The sequence below is a fragment of the Chiloscyllium plagiosum genome, chromosome 5 (genome assembly GCF_004010195.1).
Source record: "Chiloscyllium plagiosum isolate BGI_BamShark_2017 chromosome 5, ASM401019v2, whole genome shotgun sequence".
Taxonomy (NCBI): Eukaryota; Metazoa; Chordata; class Chondrichthyes; order Orectolobiformes; family Hemiscylliidae; genus Chiloscyllium; species Chiloscyllium plagiosum.
The window spans coordinates 66,345,834-66,368,151 of record NC_057714.1 but is presented as its reverse complement, the minus strand read 5'-3'; the positions used below and the strand labels follow the sequence as shown (position 1 = coordinate 66,368,151).

The following is a 22,318-nucleotide window of genomic DNA, read 5'->3' as shown; positions in this document are numbered from 1 at the left end:
GGGGGGTGTGGGGGGTGGGGGGAGGTGTGGACCTGACCGGGTAGTCACAGAGGGAATGGTCTTTGTGGAAAGCAGAAAGGGGCGGGTGGTGGGGTCTTTTTGGAGGTGGCGGATGATTTGGTTTATGCGAAGCTTGGTAGGGTGGAAGGTGAGGACCGGGGGGTTCTGTCCTTGTTGCAGTTGGAGGGGTGGGGTTTGAGGGCAGAGGTGCGGGATGTGGATGAGATGCATTGGAGGGCATCTTCAACCATGTGGGAAATTGCTGTATTTAAAGAAGGAGGTCACTGTTTGGTATGCTTGCTTTTACTGGTCCCAGCATTGAGTATAGGAGTTGGGAGTCCATGTTGTGGCTGTACTGGACATTGGTTAGGCAACTTTTGGTATAATGTGTGCAATTCTGGTCTCGTTCCAATAGGAAGGATGTTGTAAAACCAGAAAGGGTTCAGAAAAGATTTAGAAGGGTGTTGCTAGGGTTGGAGGATTTGAGCTATAGGGAGAGGCTGAATAGACTGGGATTGTTTTCCCTGCATTGTCGGAGGCTGAGGGGTGACCTTACTAAAGGTTTACAAAATCATGAAGGGTATAGGTAGGGTGAATAGACAAGGTCTCTTCCCTGGGGTGGGGTAGTCCAAAACTGGAGGGCATTGATTTAAGGTGACAGAGGAAAGATTTAAAAGGGACCTCAGGGAGAAACTTTTCACGTAGGGGGTGGTGCGTGTATGGAACAAGCTTCCAGAGGAAGTGGTGGAGGCTGGTACAATTACAACATTTAAAAGGCATCTGGATGGGTATGTGAATAGAAAGGGTTTAGAGGGATATGTGCCAAATGCTGGCAAATGGGACTAGATTTATTTAGGATTTTTGGTTGGCATGGAGGAGTTGGACCGAAGGATCTGTTTCCATTCTGATACAGTTCTATGACTCTATGATAGATGCCATCTACTGGTTCAGCTCTACAACTCAAAGCTCAAACAGTTGATGACATTCCCTGCGCATATGATTATCCAGGATAGGGCAATGCAGTGAAATCATTTTCTGATATGGAGCAAAGGTATGAATCCATTAAAAATCTGAACAATTAGTTAAAGCAGGTTTCAAAGAGATGCCATTATCTCATGCATGCTTCAGTTTTAAGTTTCACTACAATCTAAACTAACACAATGATCAAGTCAAACAAAATTATATTTTGCCAAAATGAATGAACATTTTAAGTTTCAGTGCATTGTGCTTGTGATGATCCTTTTCAAACATTCAGAGATTGCAATAATATCAAGAGGCAAACCATTTTATTGAAGCTTCCCTTTTCCTACAGTACTGTCCTCATCAGATTCACTTTATATTTGGTTTTGAAAGAAGGTTAAAGGACAGAAAATATGTACATTACCTCAATGTCCTCTTTATATTTTAGTAATGGGGCTTCTGTTATATTTTTGAGTGTGAACTGGTCAGATTCAACATCAAAGGTATGGCCTGTGACCTGAGCAATCCTTTCCCAGTGTCTGAGCATCATAGCCTACAGAACAAGAAAGTAATGCATAGTAAGTATTTGGTTTCCTGAAATAAAGAACAATTGTTGTTAATCTTTTTCAAACATTAATTTCATTTTTTAGTGCAAATGATAGTTTCTGATAAAGGTAAAAGACAAAAGCCGTGATCGATAAACTATGTAATAGAGACAAAATGCTGGAAATACTCAGCATGTCTGATAGTATCTGCTGAGAAAGAGAGAGTTAACATTTCAATTCTGTGACCTTTCTCCAGAACATTGAAAAATTAAGATTGTAACAGGTTTACAGCAAGTGAAAAGGGTGAGAAGTGTGGAGGAAAGAAGCAATTAAGTGACAAAATATTTCATGATGAAGACAATTGCTCTGCCAGTGTGGTGTGGGTTTTACTTCCAGCAAGATATTTGTATCTGATGTGTTAATACTTTTGTTAGCTCCCAGAACATAAGAACTAGACATAGGTAAAGTTGTACCCAAAGATTCAGTGAATGTTCACTACAGTCTTGATAAGGGCTCTTGTGGTATAGTTGTAGTATCCCTAATTCTGAACCAGAGAGATGTGGATTCCAATCCGATCTTCTCCAGAGGTGTGCAATGACATCACTGAACAGATTGGTTAGAAAATAATTTATATACAAATATTAGTCACAAGGACTTCATTGTCTGGGCTAATATTAACCCATCATTCACAAAGAGTAGGATACTTTCTCCAACGTGTCATGCTTTAAAAAGCCCCAGTTAAGATGGAGTCTGATATCTTCATACTCTCAGTAGTCATGTTATGATACAGTGATGACACCATGACAATGTCTATTAAAGGTATAGTGCATACCAACTGTGGGACATAATGCAATATTGCCCTTTTTCCCAAAGATACAAAAATCCCTAAACAGATATACATGATCGTACACAGTCATGTATTGTGCATTCAATAATTGTGCAAATAGATCCAATGATGACAAAAGGATGACAATTTTGATCTGATGATTGTGTACCTGCCTGGGGAGGTATGTGTTGTTCATGGTTAATCTTGGCTCTCTTGCTGCTGGTTGCTGTCACTCAGCATCACCACAAAAGTATCACCATCAGAGTTTTCTTGCTCTTTCTCTTCATGCAAGATAGGTCTGAGATGGCTTCTGTTCTTTTGTAATGTAGTAAGGATTTCGTACAACCTGGACTGGTTGCATGTTCTAGAAACCTTTGTTGGTATCCAAGTACAGAACAACCTCAATTATTTGAATATCAATTATCTAAATTTTGGATTATCTGAACAAGATCTCAAAGTCCCGTAAAAATTATATACATAATCCGAACAATCCATTATCCGAACTCTCAGTTAACTGAACAAAACACTCCACGCCTGTTTCATTTGGATAATCGAGGTTGTTCTGTATTTGTCTTTGTGACTCACACTCTGTACCAGTGCATGTTTTGATCTACCTACTTACACATATCTCTTCCATTCTCTTCTGTCTTTGAGTAAGAATATTTTCTGTCACAGAATGGTTACACAATTATTTTCTGAGCAAGATCATTCGCACTTGCAGTCTGAGTGTAAGGTGTGTCAGAGATGTTAGTCCCTTTTACATTGAAAATGCAAGAATTCATTTTTATGAATAATCATTGATTTTATCATACATACCATTCCTGCTGAACCATTTGAGTGAGGATAGTGGAGTGACCATTTGATTTGGAATATCCCCCACCCCAGTCTGCCCCACACACTAAGGACACAAGTTGACATAGCATGGGCATGAACTGTGGTCCAGTGTTAAACACTATCTGGTCTGGGAGATTGAATAAACTGAAAATAGCATCTTGTTATTGTGGTAGTGACGGTTACATTTGTTGTGTTGCTCAATCATTAAACAATGGAAACTTTGGAGCAGTAATATGTCACAAGGATGTAATCTTCCCATGCTCTATAAATAGGTCTCTATCACCAAGGAGTGGATGGAATGCCACATGAATGTACAGACTTCATTTGGGGTTGGTATGTTAGACAAGCCTCATATGCTTTGAACATGCTGATTCATCCATATCCAGTGCACAAATTCAGGTGCTAACTGCCTTGTGCATTCAATATCTATGCCCCCCTGGTATAACATGGCCATGATATCTTGGTGAAATGTTTTTGGTATTAGAAATTATTTGGCCTTCAAAATGACTTGCTAAAATACACCAAGTTCATCTCTGTCCAGCCAAATGAACAAATGTTCTCAGGTTCTTCCGTAAAATGTACAAGCAATCTCTGCTTTTTGCAACTTTTGTAGTGGCTTATCTTCTGCATTTGCCAATTGCATTTCTGTACACTGGCTCTGGTCAAAGTGTAACAGATTCATTTTGAAAATGTCTTCAACTTCAATTGATTTAATTGTGTCATGCATGGTCTGTTCTGCCACAATGGGTATGGAATTGTGATTATACAAGACCTGTGCACACTGGTAGTCTTACCAGTCCAAGCAAAAGATAAGCTTGCATATTGGCACTGCAGTGTGATTGTGACAATGTACAGAATTGGTGATCCATTGTACACTGTGAGATGGCCTCCTATTTCTCCCTTCTCATTACTTTCTTTTTGTTAAGCAATCCTTTATTCATGCTAATAATCATCAGCCTTTATCTTGTGTACTGCTGTTATTGCTGAGGCCACAAAGCCTCAATGATCAGGTGCCTACCCTCAAAGTGAGGCAAATGAGGACGCTGGGTGTTGTCATGAACTTAAATTGACATAAGATGGTGGAAAAGGGATTAGCCGTTACGTATAGCTGATGTTCACAGCCAGATTCGTGGTCTCCATATCGAGTTACTGGATAAGATAATGAAAGATACCATGGGAATCAACAATAGGGTCCCGATGAAAAGAAAAGACAGAGAAATTTAGTCAGATTTCTGTAGACAAGCAGCTCTAAACGCATAAGCATTTTGATAAAGAATACCCTTGAAAGGATAAAGAGAGACCTAGGCAATAAAGAAAATTCCTGCTCAGTCAACCAGGACAGAAACAGCAAATGGTGTAAACAGATAATCTCTAAAACAGCATTATAGCATGATAGAAGGTAGAGGAAGGTCATAAACCACAGTCATTCTAACTGTTGAGAAATAAACAAACTTTACAGCCTAGCAAACAGCATAGTACAGCTGGAGATAATTTGAGCAGATCCAAAGATCAAGGGAAAGATGGTAGAGGCAAATTATAAGATAAGGGTGGCAGTGAGGTCTCTTTTAATGGTAAAGCTGTGCAAGTGATTGAATTTCACTCTCATCAATGGAATTCAAATAGATGCTGTTTATTTAGCAAAGAAATTTAGTTTAGAATAGAGACAGTCAGGTATCCACGAATTAACCTTCTGGTTTAAAACCAATTTACAGCATGCAAACAGCAGAGGTCATAAATTGTAGCTACAAGACAGAGAGATGGTTTGTTTGATCTCTCAGGGTCAAGTTAGACAAAAGCTGCCCCCAATTTGTTAGCCTTGTTAAAGAACTATAACATTAGGTGTGACTATATAACTATATAGTGGAACTAAAATTACAAATTTTATAACAATTGGTAGAAATCAGCATTCTTTTGTACTGTTTATAAGGTAATAGGGAACACAAATTGCAGCATAGAATTTGGAAGAGTTCTTAGTGATAAGTATCCAGTTTATTGGCAATTAACATGATACAACTGGCAAATGTCTGGGAAAGAGCCTAACTATCAGATGCAAAGGCAGATGACAAAGATATCCGGTAAATATCACGCAACTATGGGAGGGCCTAGTGCTGTCCATGAATTTGTCCATCATTGATCTTGTGTTTACAGGAGTGAATGTATAAATTAGGAGGATGTGGCTACCAATGACATCAATGTTGTATGTAATTATTGTAATGTAAAATGTATAAAATGCTGTATTTGACCTCAACCAAGAGAGAAAGAGACCTCTCCTATGCTGCATTGGTAAGGAGCTCCAAATAAAGATTGACTTGTTCTACTAAGACCAGACTCCAGACACATAGAATTTCTACAGTGTGGAAGCCAACCATTCAGCCTATCAAGACCACATTAACCCTCCAAGGAGCATCCCGCCCAGACCCACTCTGTCCTTGTAACCTTAAATTTCCCATGGCTAATCCATCTAACCTACCTGTCCCTGGACTCTATGGGCAATTTAGCATGGCCAATCCACCTAACCTACACATCTTTGGACTATGGGAGGAAACCCATGCAGATATAGGGAGAATGTATAAACTTCACACAGACAGTCACCAAAGGCTAGAATCGAACCTAGGCCCTTGGTGCTATGAGGCAGCAGTGGTCACCACTGAGCCACTGTGTCACCCTAACTGCTCTTAGACTTCTCCGTCAAACACTGGGTCCAAGTGGGAGGTTGCAATGAGTGGGATGGGAGACATGAAATGTCAATGCCATGTCACTACAAAGGGAACAATTAACACTAGGTCTCCCTGTGCACTATGGAACATCCATAATCGAGGCAATAACCTGGAACTCACTGAGGAACCACTGAGTTTCAATAAGTGATCTCCACATGTGGTATAGGTCTCTAAACAAGACCAAATAGCATGGAAGGTCTGAGGAATCTTCCTGACAGCTTGCTGTACTATTTTGCCAGCTTCCCCACCTCCCAACCTGTCACCAAAGGATCCAGATAATTCCTACCAATGAAAACCAGGGAGATAACATTTACGTACCTCCTAATTAGAATAAAATTTGTAGAAGCCTGGCAACATAGCTTGCTGTGATCTTACTCAGGGAATGATGTGAGTGACAAGCATTGTAGAAAAACAGAGAATAAATGTGTTTTCTTTTTTTAAAAAAACAAGCTGTGGATCCTTGCGGTCCTTCAAGTAATCTGAGTAGACATAGTTATACAAATTACAATCTATAGCCATATAGCTACAAGTGTGTCAGCCTATCAACTAGATAGTGAAAGGGAGTTGCACATTTCCATTCCAATAAATTGTAGTGATTAGAGATATTAACAATGTAAAACTGGATAAAGAATTACAAACTCTGACCTCTTAAGGAATCTGTGAAAACAATACAGCCTCAAACTGCAAATTCTGTGGCAAGTAGTAAACAAATCAAGTGAATTATACATTTTGGAGAATATAGGTGAAAGCGAGGACTGCAGTTGCTGGAGATTAGAGTTGACAGTGTGGTGCTGGAAAAGCACAGTAGGTCAGGCAGCATCCGAGGTGCAGGAAAATCAACGTTTTGGGTAAAAGTCCTTCATCCTGATGAAGGGCTTTTGCCAGAAACGCCAATTTTGGTGAATATGCACTGCTGAAGTCTGAATGAAATTCAAATCCCCTTGAGCTAATTTTACCATGCCAGGGGAGTTAAGAATTTTTCCAATTCAGCTTGAGTGACAGAAGAAACTGTCAAATTAACAATACTTAAAAAGTAGTTAAAAGCACAACTGCAGAGGAAGGTTAAAAAATGATACTTTCTAAATGGTGAGATATTACTGTTGTGTGTTGTATTTGTATGTTTGCATGTTCTTCTGGCTCCTGTGCACATAACCTGTGCCTTTAACTCTCCTATCCAACCATCTGAGGAGTCCTGAATGGTACTACACTTTATATGTATTCATGCAATTGTAATCACTTTTGATCCTGTGACAAATGGAAGAATTTTAGACTTTCTATCATGCCTAAAGGTCCTTTACTACCTCTGCCATTTAAAACATTATAAAGTAGACAAGCAGGAGCTTGGAAGAACACAGCTAGTCAGGCAGCAAGAGAAGGTGGAGAAATCAACATTTTAGGTATAATCCTTCTTCAGGAATGGAGATGGAGGGTAGGGAGAGCTGCAGATAAAGTGGAGGGAGGGGGTTTTGGGATGAGGAGAGGGATGGAGTGGTGAAGTAGATATATATGTGAATGACACTTTTTTATCTGCAGCTCCTACTACCCGCACCTCCATTCCTGAAGAAAGGTTATAGCCAAAATGTTGACTTTTCCCAGCTCCTGATGCTGCCTGACTTGCCGTGTTCTTCCAGTCTCCTGCTTGTCTACATTTGGATTCCAGCATCTGCAGTTTTTTTGTCTCTATTTAAAGTATTACAAGCATACACAGAGAACACACAGAATCTTTTTAAAGCTATGCTTGTGTTTCAATTAGAAGGACATTCATTCTAATGACAACTACATCACGTTCAACAATGTTCCAGTTAACTTAATAATATGAGTTCCTTGAGTGCTACTTTTGTGAGTTATTACCTGAGCGAGATAGAGACTGGAGTAGTTCTACTACAGTACAGAGGCTGCTGGATCATGCCTCAGGCCAGTAGTTTTCCTGAAGGCAAATTAGGCCTTTAGACCAAGGCAAGGAATGTCAGGGCTACAGGTACAATGGCCTTAAAGATGCTACACTAGCAAGACAGTGACACTTTCAACCATTGTTTCTAGGCCATAGGAACTGAGCAAAGTCTCAGACGTAGAATTAATCATGGTCATCACAGTAATTCCATCCAGATCTGAGAAGCCCTGTGGAGGTGTAACATTCACGTTGATTCTTCAGTTTTACAAAATGGTAATACAACCTCTACTGATCAGAATATATTAAATCTTTTGAAGTTATCCAAAGCAATAAGCCATTGGTTCAAGTTTTGAAGCTGCCAAACTGGTTTCTAAGTTGACATTTAATGAAATGAGCAAAGCCAAAGGGATAAATGACATAGAAAGATCTGAACTTCAATAGAGGTCAACTTCAAAGCCTTTTATCCATTGGATATTAATCCTTCATACATCCAAAGATCTTCTCGCTTTCACAATGTTGGCTGAATTAATGGTCACTTTTAAGAATAAAGCACGAACATCAAGTATTACATAAGAAACATATCTGAATTATCATATAGTATTCCACTGTATTCTGTGAAGTTGACCAACACCTTTAGTAACATAACAATTGAAAGGATCTCACTCCAGAACAGGCATGCCCCTTGGTTCTGAAATGTCTGAGCTTGTGTCAACCATGATGCCTTCAGAACATGGCTCAAATCGATTAAAATTATATCTGAAATCCATGACCCCGCAATGGAGATACCAACACTGGGACTTGCCAGCCTACACCTTTATCAAGTCACCCAAAAATGGGAATGGGGGCAGGAATCCCAGAACTGGGCTCCATCAGGCATTTTTAAAGCCACCTGACTTAGGGTGATCTTACAACATAAGGGAAATTCCAATCCAATGGTTTCAGCCTTCTGAATAGTTAGTTGCAGGAAACATTTGCTCAAGTTCCAGTGTTTGTTGGGCATGCATTATGATAAAACTAACAAATACAGGAAATGTTGGAGAAATTTAGCAAATCTGGCAGCAGCTGCCCAAAGAGTGGACAGTTAATGTTTTGAGCCTGAAGTGACTCTTTTTCAATGACACGTTCAAAAACTTTCAATACAACAATTGAACACTTGCTGAATTTTACAATTAAATTGAACCACTGCTCTTTTATTCAAATTAACGATTAAACATTAACTCACTTTGTTTGCCATCATTTCAAGCAATGGACAAGTTTCACTGAAATCATCTATTGTCTTTTTCAAATCATTGAAAGCTTGCCATTCCTTCAAGGCTTTGGGCAATTTCCGAATCCTGTGTGTATAAAACAAAATAATTTTTTATTTTAAAAATCTTGCAAACAAGCTTCTAAGATGAATATTATAGAATATTATGTTTGCAAACAAAGAATACCATTATATGAAATATTAAAACATTTTTAGAAATTTTTAAATGATATATATTTTGATTAAAACAAATTACACCATATATTTCCTATTTTATTTTTCAGTTTTTGAAAGGTCAAATATCAAGTTGTTATGAGAACATTACAGGTTGAAGTGAGAGAAAGCCTTTTTATCAATCATTTCTGTCCCTTCCTCCAGACCAGTTACATTTTAACCTTTGGCTTTGCTCATTTAAAAATTCCAATGTCAATGTCAGCTGGCAGGGACTGAACAACACAAAAGCGCCCCAAGGGTCAGCCAGCATTCCCACAGAAACAGTGAGATACTGCTGGCCTTTTGCAACAGCAATGAGCTCAGCATTGGGAATATGCTCTTCCACAAAAGACATGAACTTCTCCAAATAATAGTGCCCCAAATGAAATTGATTGTATCTACATCAGAAGACATCTTTTAGGGATGTTTGGATTTGACGAGGGGCTGATATCGGATCAAACCTTGTGTCTGGCAAGATGCACCTGAAGCTGAAGAAGACATCAATCACAAAGTCACAATGGCCTTTTGCAACTGAGAAACTGAAGGCCAACAACATACCGGATAGCTTTCAGCTGGAAAACTCTAAGGTTCAAAGCAAGACAGAGGTCAGGCAACATTGAGAATCAGGAGGAAATCATCAAAACAGGAATTAAGGAGAGTGCAGAAGGCTCCATTGAATGAAGCAGCGGAATCAAGAACAATGGATCATTGACCCAGCACAAAAGTTGATTGATGAAAGAAAGTTGGTAAGAATCCAGCAGGATCAAGAAACCACTTAAAGCAATGACAAGATGATGTTCAGAACTGCAGCATGTAAAGCAATGAAGAAGAGCTGCAGGAGAGATAAATACGGATGGATAAAGTCAAAAGGGTGAAACCAGATGTAGCCAGCCAGAAGATGCCTGAATGTTATACATAGTTATATGGAAACTGACACTTGCAAGGAGCAACAAGACTGTCAATCAACAGCAAGGACAGCAGGATGCTATTAACAGGTAAGAAGCAGGGTGGAAGAGAGTAGCAACGGGTAAAACACCCTCGGAAGATCCTCAACCAGCCCAAAACCAGCTCCACATTAGAGGTGTATGACAGCATTGCACTGCAGCAGTCAAAATCCTGGGCGAAATTGCCAGATCAAAGGTCCAAAGAGTTATCAAGAGCCTAAAGAACAACAAACCACCTATGATTGATGTCATACCAGTAGAGCTACTGAAGTAAGGCAAGGATGCCATATGAAGACAGCTCACAAATCTGCTCAAGAAGATCCGTACTCTGGAGGATATCCCAAATGACTGGACTATTTGACAAGCTGCCAAAGAAAGAGAACCACAATGATTGCAATAAAGAAGGGCTGGCAGATCATGCTGTGAGCAGATCCTTATGCTTAGGAACATCAGAAGCCACATGTAAGTAATTTCATTCATTTCACAAAGACTTTCAATAGCATCCATTGGCAACACCACTGGTTGACAGATGTACACTTTCCAGGAATAGTCACCTTACTGGCTGAAAAATCTAACATACTCTAAGACATGAGGATCAGTCATGAGAAAAGCAGTGCCAAGGTTGATATACTCATCAGCTGTGAGAAGATAAAGACAATGATAACTGGACAACAATGAAGCCCTCCCATTACCATGGGGCATGGAACAGATCACTGCCATTAGGTAGAAAGCAACATTTCTGGGGGGCCTGATGAAAAGACCTATACAAGAATTGCCAAAGTAGCATCAGTTTTCCAGTGGCTCCACAAGGTGTGGGCATTCAGTACCTTCCACAAGGCTATGTAGCTGCAATTCCACATGTAATCATGGTAGAAACTGCATTCCATGCCAGGAAGGCATGGAAAAGGAAAGCTATCAGGTAGGTTGGACATTTTCCACCAGCGTTGCTAACAAAAAGAATAGAAACAGCAAGTGTGGGGAAACTCAGCACATCTGGCAGCATTCCTGCAGAGAAAACAGTTAATGTTTCAAGCCTGAGTTAACGTTTCTACCAACCTATTCAGTTTCTGCAGAACTCTTTACTTTTCTTCCAGATCTTCAATATCTGCAGTATCTTACTTTTATTATGATGCTGCCTACATAAGGTCCTGAGTATCATTAGGTGAGACAACATTACCAGTGAATAAGTATGTCACATGGACTTCTCAGAAGTGGTTCCAGGAAATTCTGACATTTGGTACCCATCTGCTCTTCTATTTATGATTGTATATTTCTGTCTGATTGGAATTAATTCATAATGTCATTCTAGCTTTGTTTTCATTTAGGATACAATTAAACCATTTCTGCTTCTAAGGGGTACAAAGATACCAACATAATTTCATAATTAGGACCTGTTTCCAAATGCAATGATAAGGATGTGTTCAGCTTGCACCATTTACTGAATGAAATATGATGCCACTGTGATAGTGACTCAAAGAAAAAAGACTCATTTTAATCCATTTGGCATTATCCATGCAATTAGGTATTAATGTTCCTCCTGTATCCCTGGAGGAAAGGCAAAGGTTTGAAGTCAATTGATTCCTTCTGTAGGAAGGGATGGTGAAGGGCTTACGCCTGAAATGCTGAATCTCCTGCTCCTCAGATGCTGCCTGACCTGTTGTGCTTTTCCAGCGCCATACTTTTCAATTCTGATCTCCAACATCTGCAGTCCTCACTTTCTCTCACCCATTGACAATTACCTAATATTCTCTGTCCTCAATCAATTATTATCAAGTCCCAAATTTTAACTGGAATCATATAGCCCTTGTCTTCTGGTAATGACTAATTTGAAACTATCTGACTAAGCAATGTTGTATCATTTGTAACAGGGCTCTGCTAAATATTTGCATTGCTCATTCTATGTACATACAGCTCTTTCTTTCTTAATCACGTATTGCATTGCCGTTCTCTAACCTAATGTCACGTCTCTCTGGGACAGTGTGCTGGAAATCAAGTCCCCTTATTCCAGGAGTCACCACCTTTGTGAAAATTTGATTAAATCATTGGATTGCCCAAGTTTATCCAACTGTCCAATTTAGGTTACAATAATATGCGCACCAGACTTTTACTTTAGGTAACAAATGAATCCTTATTGCAATCAAACAGTTTTGACCAATGGCAAAAAAAACATGAATTGCCAACTTATAATTCTATAAATTAAACTTCACCCTTTTTAAAAACATTCCCATACACATACAGATGAACACACAAAGAGATAAAACACCAATATTACAAGCTGGGGAGGAACAAGCACATCAGTAAAGCACAGTTCTAGCATCAGTCCAGCTATAAAGATCTGCTTTCTTTCAGATTCTTTCTAATTCCATTCGACTCTGATGACGAAATGTGATTGTGGATGCAACAATCCTCAACCATTCATTCACTGATTTAAGATTCACTCTTTCAGTATCTCTGAAAGCTTTTTCTTCTGCCATTTTCCTTTCAAGAGAGGAACTTGCAAACAAAATGCATATCTAACTGCTTAGAAATTTCATTTCCTGCTATACTACAGGAAGGGGAGAGAGTGATTTAGGTGCTTTCTCTTTCACAGGGTGGATGTTTCTACTGTATTGTCCAAGCAGAAAATTGGAGTAACTTGCCATACACCAATCAATATGACTGTTCTAGGCTGTCCATGATGTTGGTTAGGGTTTAGAGGGATAAGGGCTAAGCGCTAGCAAATGGGACTAGATAAGATTAGGATATCTGGTCAGCATGGAGTTGGTTCGAAGGATCTGTTTCCATGCTGTACATCTCTATGACTCTATGACACTCCTGAACACGCACAACTGGTCTTGTTTGAAAAACCACCTCTTGGTTTGAAGCAGCATCTTTTCCCATTTTTTAGCCTACAGTCCAAAATCTAGAAGTATTTTTTACACTAGCATGTAGAGAACTTTTTCTAATGAAGCAAGTGCAAAGCTCTTTCTCACCAAGTACCTACAGAGCACTCTCAACCAACTTTACAAAGAGTATCTGAATTATAAAACTAAAAATACTCTTCAACCAAACATGCACACAGCTCTCTCTGTGTCAAAAATGTACAGGTTACTATCTAAACCAGCATCAAAGTCCTCTCCAGAAATCCACAAATCTCAAGCACATAAAGAATTGTCTCCAATTTAAGTATAAGCAGAGTTCCCTGTGACCAAGCACGCACTGAGTCCTTTATAACATGTGAGTGTAGTGTTTAGATTGGAAGCAGAGTAAATTGCCTCAAAATATTAATATTATTCACCACATTAATACAGATCTGCCTACCATTAGATATGACGCAACTATAAATTTGACGAATGAGATTACCATTAATAAAGATAATGGGTCAAATCTGCACTGCAGGATCGTGAATCTAACACTCAGTAAACTCTAGATCCCACACCAAACATGAGCTGTCTCACTCTCAGGATGTTATTTCTACATGTAAATAGCCTACTTGGCTAAGAGGTGAGCTCAGCACCCAATTGCAGGCATGCAGCATTTCCAAGAGGTTGTGGCTGCTGCCTGGAGCCAGCAACAAAAAACAGGCAGCAACCATGAAGCAAGAGAGGAAATGGCCAGGAATGAGAAATGTAGGAGCAGTGTTCATTCCAGAATTTGTTAGAGCTACAGAGTAAATCTAAAAGCTAATGCATGGCAAGTAGCCAAGGTTCCATGTTGAATCTGACAGGTCTGCACAATGTTGCTTGAGGTTGTAGACGCTCATTGAAAAATTCCAAATTTTGAACTGACAAAGTTCTCCTTAACAACCATCAATTGGTGTTGTCAAAAGATGTGAAGCTGAAAAAGCACAGCAGGTCAGACAGCATCCGAGGAGCAGGCAAGTCAATGTTTTGGGCCAAATCCCTTAATCAAAACTGTGCCTGCCTCTCACATCTCCTGTCTGCTGTTTAACAACACCAATTGTCCCAGAGGTACTGAGCCCACTCGACAACTTCATAAACAATTGTTTTTAATTCTCTTCCGTACTGAATCCCAATCCATAGTCCTTTAAAGGTCCTGGTCATGTATATATTCTTCTTCAGGCATTGTAAATCTGTGGTCATAATGGAGGCCCTATATTGTTACAAATCATAAGCTGATTCACCATGAGCAACACTAGTGAAGGGCAGGGACTTGAAGTATATGCTGTGTAAAATTACCAACCTGTTCTGAAAATCCAGAAGCTCGTTATTGATTTTTTCAATATCCAATTCACTCCATAAAATGTCATTGTAACCATTGACATTTTCAATCACCGAATCGTAAAGACTATACAATTTCTGAAGTAAAGTCAGTTCCCGCTTGATTCTCAGCAAGTCAGGATATTCTATTTCATAAAACAAAAAGGTACACATTTTATTATCAAAAAAGGATATACCATTAACATACCTTTTGTGTATTTATACTTAAATATTTTAGTGTAAGTTGTTACAACTTGGGGTAAATTCTCCTGCTTAATTTAAAAGCAGCAACACGGAAAAGATTTATCCCGTGCAGCAATCTGTAAAAATTCAAGTGGTCAAGAACTATTTAAAGTAAAAATTAACAACCTTATTTCTTAAAGTAAACAAAGAATAATTAACTAAGAACTATTTACAATTCCTTCCTCTAACTTACTTTTACCTTCCTTTCTATAATACTAGTCGGATAAAGCTCCCAATTAAGATTTACAGAAAATTGAAATATTAAGACCAGCCAGTGGCTGAATCTTCTCTTTATCTTTGTCAGTAGATTGGCTCTCCAGGTCAGTGTTGAGGTTTTTCTCTGGGCAAACACCTTCGCTAGACAGGTACCTCTCAGAGACTTCTAACAAGCAGTCTACGGCTGTTGGCCTAGTGGTAGTTCTCCTCCCAACTGTTCAATTTCCCCTAGTCCTCTACCCCAAACATCAGATTGTGTCATTGGCGTTTAAGATTGTCAGTATACTCAATTCAGACATGATTGGAATTTGGTACTTTTTGGGGTATAACTGAAACTGATTGGCCTAATTCAAATCTGTTTTGTTGTTTCCAGGCAACCAGCTACCCCATTAGCCGGAGCACATGTTACATTGTGTCTTATTAAGAACACTTGGTATTATCGCTGCTAGCTTTTACACTCTTAAAGGTATAGTACACCCACATCTTCATAACAAAGTTTCATCCTATCATATGTAGAGCATAAAATATAGTATCATCAACTCATTTTATAGAGGATATCTTATACAATTATAGCACAAGGTGGCGGCACAGAGGCTCAGTCATTAGCACTGCTGCCTCACAGTGCCAAGGACCCAGATTTGAGTGGACCCAGAATATGTAGAGTTTATACAGTCTCCCCGTGTCTGTGTAGGTTTCCTCCAGGTGTTCCGGTTTCCTCCCACAATCTAAAGATGTGCAGGCTAGGTGAATTAGCCATGCTAAATTACCAGTAGTGTTAGGTGCATTAGTCAGGGGTAAATTTAGGGAAATGGATCTGAGTGAGTTACTCTTCGGAGGGTCGGTGTGAACTTGTTGGGCCAAAGGACCTATTTCCACACTGTAGGGAATCTAATCTAAACAAGGTGTTATGGATACTATACTTAACTGTAAAACAACTTAAATGAGAAAAGTTGTTTTGAGATCCAGTGGTGTGGGCGGCACAGTGGCACAGTGGTTAGCACGGCTGACTCACAGCGCCAGAGACCCGGGTTCAATTCCCGCCTCAGGCGACTGACTGTGTGGAGTTTGCACGTTCTCCCCGTGTCTGCGTGGGTTTCCTCCGGGTGCTCCGGTTTCCTCCCACAGTCCAAAGATGTGCAGGTCAGGTGAATTGGCCATGCTAAATTGCCTGTAGTGTTAGGTAAGGGGTAAATGTAGAGGTATGGGTGGGTTACGATTCAGCGGGTCGGTGTGGACTTGTTGGGCCGAAGGGCCTGTTTCCACATGTAATCTAATCTAAAAAAAATCTAATCTGTCCTGACTTCTGAGCCAGGAGGCTCAAGTTCAAGTCTCACCTGTTCCAAAAGTGCTTCATAACATCTCTGAATAGGTTGTTTGAAGCAAAAATGACGAAAAATTAAACAAGTGACAAACTAATAATAGAAACTAATATTAGTTATAGACCGATAACTGTTACCAATAACAGGTAGCCCAAAAAGCTCTTCTCCTCCAGAATAAGTGTTGAATTTCCTCCACAGTTCATCAAAGCTTGCCTGGAAGATCTGTAGCCTGTCACTTGCTTCTCTCGGTGAAATACCTTCAATACTAGGGCCTCTGTGATGAACAATCATATAATAACACAAGTTACTTCATTTCTTCTGCAATTTCTATGTTCCACTCTCACTTGGACAATAAGTGGATTAACGTACTGTTCAGAAGGTTATGGCCTTTACTTTCTTGATCTTTAAGCATGATTTTACAACTTGAAGACAAAACAATATTTATTATGGTTTGTCAATCCATTGTTCATTAAAAAGGATTTCCAATAACTTTCACTATCCTGACAGGAATGGTCTATAAATACATAATGCATTGTGACTCCGATATTCACCAAAGATTTTGATAGACACAGGCTAGTATCAATAGCACAGATTAAATAGGTTAAATTTGTGGGCAAAGGTATGGCAAATGGAGCATAATATAGGAAAATGAGGCATTATCCATTTTGACAGGAAGGACAAAAGAAGAGGATATTGTCTAAAAAGTGAGAGATTGCAGAGTTCTGAGATACAGAGTGATCTGGTTGTCCTTATGGGTGAATCACAATGGATTAGAATACAGGCACAGCAAATGATTATGAAAGTTAATAGAATACTATCATATTGTCACAAGTGGAGTGGAATTGAATACAGAATTATGGAGGTTACAGAACACAAGAGAGACTGCAAATGGAGTACTGTGCACAGTACTAGTCACATTCTTTAAGGAATGATGTTAATGCGCTGGAGGCAGTTCAGAGAAGAGATTATCTTATGAGGAAAAGCTGGAAAGGCTTAGCTTGTATTTAGCTTTCATTCAGAAAGTTAGGAGGTATGGGATACAGGGAAATATGACTGCCTGGGTACAGAATTGGCTGGCCGAAAGAAGACAGCAAGTGGTAGTGGATAGAAAGTATATTGCCTGGAGGTCAGTGACCAGAGGTGTCCCACAGGAATCTGTTCTTGGGCCTCTGCTCTTTGTAGTTTTATAAATAACTTGGATGAAGAAGTAGAAGGGTGGGTTACTAAGTTTGCCAATGACATAAGCGTTGGAGGTGTTATAGATAGTGTCGAGGCCTCCTGCAGGCTACAACAAGACATTGACAGGATACAGGGCGAGGCTGAGAAGTGGCAGGTGGAGTTCAACCTGGATAAAAGTGAAGTGATTCATTTTGGAAGGTCAAATTTGAATGCTGAATACAGGGTTAAAGGCATGATTCTTGGCAGTGTGGAGGAACAGTAGGATCTTGGGGTCAATGTACATAGATCCCTCAAAATTGCCTCCCAAGTTGATAGGATTGTTAAGAAGATGTATGGTGTGTTGGCTTTCATTAACAGAGCAATTGAGTTTAAGAGCCATGAGGTTTTGCTGTAGCTCTATAAAATCCTAGCTAGACCACACTTGGAATATTGTGTCTAGTTCTGGTCACCTCATTATATGAAGGATGTAGATGCTTCAGAGAGGGTGCAGAGGAAATTTACCAGGATGCTGGCTAGATTGGAGGGCTTGCCTAATGAAGAGAGGTTGAGTGAGCTGGGCTTTTCACACTCGAGAGAAGGAAGAGAGGTGACTTGATAGAGGTGTACAAAGTAATGAGAGGCATAGATAGAGTAGATAGCCAGAGACTTTTCCCCAGAGCAGAAATGGCTGTCACGAAGAGTCATAATTTTAAGGTGATTGGAGGAAGGTAAAAGGGAGATGTCAGAGGTACATTCTTTATGCAGAGAGTAGTGTGCGTGGAATGCACTGCCAACAGTGGTAGTAGAGTCAGAGACATTAGGGATATTTAAGCGACTGCTGGACAAGGGGACAGCAGCAAATTGAGTGATCCCAGATTAAGATAAATACTCAGCACAACATCGCGGACTGAAGGGCCTGTACTGTGCAACTTGATTGAAATCTAAAATCCTGAGCAGTCTTGGCAAAATACTTGTGAAGAAGATCTTTCCTCCCATGGGAGAATCTATGACTGCAGTCACTGACTAAACGTCAGGGGCGACTCATCTAAAACAGAGATGAGGTATTTTTTCTCTCACAGAGTCAAAAGGGAAATGTAGATAGATTTTTGTTAGACTTGTGGATTTGTGGATTTGAAGTTACAATCAAATCAACCATGATCTTATCAAATGGCGGAGCAGATCAAGGGGCTGAATGGCCTTCTCCTGCTCCCAATTTGATTGTACGCATGCAGCAGCTGGTGCAGAATGGAACTTGACCTGGCTGCAAAACACAACAGTACAGAGGCACAAGAAAAGTAAAGGTGAGATTTACAAGAATGATAGCAGAAATGCACACTTATACTTATCAGAAAAAGACTGATAGGCTTGTCTTGAATAAGAGGATTTGTTTAAAGAATTGTTTTAAACTATAAACAGTTCATATAGGTAGGACAGACAGAGAATGGTTTCTCTAATAAGGAGCACAGGTCTTCAATACAAGATTGTCACCAAGAAATCCCGTAGGGAATTCATAGAATGTGAAGCATACTTCTACATGCAGTGGGTCAAATGAATATGATAGAGGCATTAAAGGAGGAATTTACAAGCACCACAGCTCACCATTTGTTGGAACACTGATGCAGGAGTTCGGAGCCTATTTGTGCACGCCTGACATTTCTGAAGTTGTGGTTAATTTGAGAGGGGTAATGACAACGAATGTTGACAATTTGCCATCACAACCCTGCAAAATTCAGTCCGTTGTTTATTAGTTTTCCAGATATTAACAATAAGGCCACATAATGGGCCTTAGAAGAGTTTATTCATTATCTCAAACATCTTAGAAAGATGCCTTATTGGCATGCTTTATCCTCTTGAGCCAGCATAGAGTGCAATTCAAGTATATTACTAAAAAAGGAAGAAATTTCAGGGACAGTTTACTCAGCCCACATGGTCAGAAGTAACAGAAAGATGAGAAATGTCATGTTCAAAGACCATCAACAAGCCTGAGAGATTTTCTATTGCCAAAAAGGTTTGAGTGAACTTTTAGATTCCTTCAGTGCTGAGACATAGTAAAATCCAATGCTGCTATCTAGATCAGTAGTTGGGACAGAGCTGCTTATTTTAATATTTTCTTGGATTTTTAAAGAGCTTTATGCTAGGTAATTCATGAATATAACAGCTAAGCTATGCATTCACTTGATAGCTCTAAAGCAGCCATCTTTCACATCTTGCTTCAATAAATTGCTTTCTGTTTACTTTTACTGAAACATTAGGAAAATGCATGTGAGCCACATGTTAATGTCTAGATATCCTATTCAGATTACAAAGCTGTTCTATTATTTCATACAGTTTCTTTGTCATTTTATGAGATATTGTGAAATGCAAGCACACCCCTGACTCCAAGGCACAGGAGTTGCTTAGAGAGTGACCCATACTGTTATCTTGAATTGCCTAAATCTTCAAATATGAGGAGAGGCCTCTGACTCAACCTATGTTGCTGATATGGATTGGGATGAGAAAGAAATCCCACTGTAAGAATATCTCCAGTGGTTACAAGGGAAATTTAAAGTCACAGATGCCCATTTTACCTTGCCCAGACTCATTTCTGATTGGCTACAACCATGTAGACTTGGGCTGTTTGCCCTAAACACAACCTGCTTTTACACAGATTTATTTTGAGTTTTTCATCCCTGGTCTAAAGCCTGCTGAGCAGCATAATTCTAAGTATGCCAGCTGCACTGTCAAAATAATGTTCATTCCATATCTACTGATAATGTTTAGTTGGTGGCTCAGTGGTTAGCACTGCTGCCTCACAGCACCAGGGTCCCAGGTTCGATTCCCGTATCTGCGCGGGTTTCCTCCGGGTGCTCCGGTTTCCTCCCACAGTCCAAAGATGTGCAGGTCAAGTGAATTAGCCATGCTAAATTGCCAATAGAGTTAGGTGCGTTAGTGAGAGGGAAATGGGACTGGGTGGCTTACTCTTTGGAGGGTCGGTGTGGACTTGTTGGGCCGAAAGGCCTGTTTTCACACTGTAGGGAATCTAACCTAACCATAGTCCCATCAAGCACTCCTGTCATTGATGTTCATTGTCTCTTATAAAAGTTAGCATCCCCCCTCAGCAAAGTTGGCCCTCCTTAGCCCAACTATGACCAATTTTCACTGCTCACAGGTGATGTTCAACACAATCCCGCCTTTTAGCAATCTGCATACTCTCCCTCTCTCCCTCTCCCACACAACTCCTGGAATCCTTGGCTTCTGTCCAGGTGATGTCAGAAGGATGAATCTTATTGGGGGTGGGGGGGTTGCTGTTGAGCATTTTGTGAAGGGATAGGAGATGAGAATGAGAGAGGGGGCGAACATCATCAATGGGTTAGGGAGGGTGTTAATCATTTATGGGAGGCTCTGTTAGAAGTATCAGTGAACACAGTCTGAGGGGGTTATGGAGGAGGCTAAAACACTTTCTGGAGGAATTAGCAGGGAGGTCCTTTTGAGGGAGTGAATAATAGCTTGGGGGTAGACTAGGAAGCGGAGTGTGAACACTGTTTTGAGGGGTGTTAGGTAAGATTGTTTGAGAAGTTGGGGAGTGGGATGAACACTTGAGAAATTATTGGGTATGAAACCTTTTTGGGAGTGTTACAGAAGGCTGGTTTGAGTGAATACCTGTTTGGGGGGTGGTGGTATAAGGGGGTAGGGTGAATACCATTTGGGGAGTTAGGGAGGAGTTACACATTATCTGGAGCAATATGGAAGAATATGAACACTGTCAGGGAGTGAGAGGCTCTATCAAAACAAATCAAAATCTGATCCAGTATCTAAGACAGACTCAAAATTTGTAACCCCTTTATACAGGAAATGTTATTATATATGCTTCCTGCCAAAAGAACACAGTATCAGACACTTATGTCCAAATGAGGAGACCTTACCAACTTTGTTCCCCAGGGCTATTGATCAGATCACCCAAAGAGATTGATGTTATCTTTTTAACAATGCCTTTGAACTTGTGCTATGATGACAGTAATATATGAAAGGGACTCTTTCGAAAGGGACTCTTTAGAAATAAAAAGAAAGTTCATGATCAGTTTGTCAAAAAAACTCAATTAATTGCCCTCCACCCACCAGGCCTCACTCACTCACTCAGCATATGTCCACCATTTCCTGTTCATCCATTAAAACAGGAAATTGGTGCAATATGCAACACAATATAAATTGAGTTTTCTGTTACAGAGTACTTTTTTATATTACATGATGTTGTTCTGCTCCTTATTATGTGAAGATTTCCTCCAGCACTTACTTTGTATCATAGTCTTGGTAAAAATTCTGAACATCAATTTGGAATATTTTCACTCTTTCTAGCAAATCTGTCTTCATTGTAGGCTCCATTTTTAAAAGTATACTCTGTGTCTCTACAACCTGTCACACAGAGTTTTGGATAGTTAGACAAAGATGCAAAGACATAAAACACAAATGCCAATTCACGATAATGATCCTTTATGAATAATAAACTTAATATCTTAACTTTTGTTTAGACTGCTAGTAAACTTACTTGAATGTTATCTTTCAGTTTATTACATAGATCTGTTCTTGCTGTGTTCTTGTTGTGAATGCTAATCCTGGGATTAACAATTCTTGCCAAAATGATATATTGTTTCATACACATTTGCAAGACATGTATTGTATTGAGCTGAAAATGTGTTGCTGGAAAAGCGCAGCAGGTCAGGCAGCATCCAGGGAACAGGAGAATCGATGTTTCGGGCATAAGCCCTTCTTCAGGAATGAGGAAAGTTTGTCCAGCAGGCTAAGATAAAAGGTAGGGAGGAGGGACTTGGGGGAGGGGCGTCGGAAATGCGATAGGTGGAAAGAGGTCAAGGTGAGGGTGATAGGTCAGACTGGGGTGGGGGCGGAGAGGTCAGGAAGAAGATTGCAGGTTAGGAAGGCGGTACTGCGTGCGATGGATTTGACCGAGACCTGTCCCCACCAGTACTGTACCCCAGTGTTACACAGTCACATACCTGTTCCCCCAAGTTCTGT

At 39.9% G+C, this 22,318-nt stretch overlaps 1 protein-coding gene across 2 annotated transcripts in view; it reads right to left on the bottom strand.

Annotated features, from left to right (window-relative positions):
- The window catches only part of dnah5l (dynein, axonemal, heavy chain 5 like), a 362,555-nt gene that overhangs the window by 219,990 nt on the left and 120,247 nt on the right, over window positions 1-22,318 (bottom strand). For both annotated transcript variants that reach the window (XM_043690231.1, XM_043690232.1), the window contains 5 exons: window positions 21,582-21,700; window positions 16,291-16,427; window positions 14,359-14,521; window positions 8,996-9,107; window positions 1,385-1,513 (listed from right to left, as the gene is read on the bottom strand). In XM_043690231.1, coding sequence (XP_043546166.1) covers window positions 1,385-1,513; window positions 8,996-9,107; window positions 14,359-14,521; window positions 16,291-16,427; window positions 21,582-21,700 — 660 coding nt within the window. The remainder of the gene's footprint in view (window positions 1-1,384; window positions 1,514-8,995; window positions 9,108-14,358; window positions 14,522-16,290; window positions 16,428-21,581; window positions 21,701-22,318) is intronic.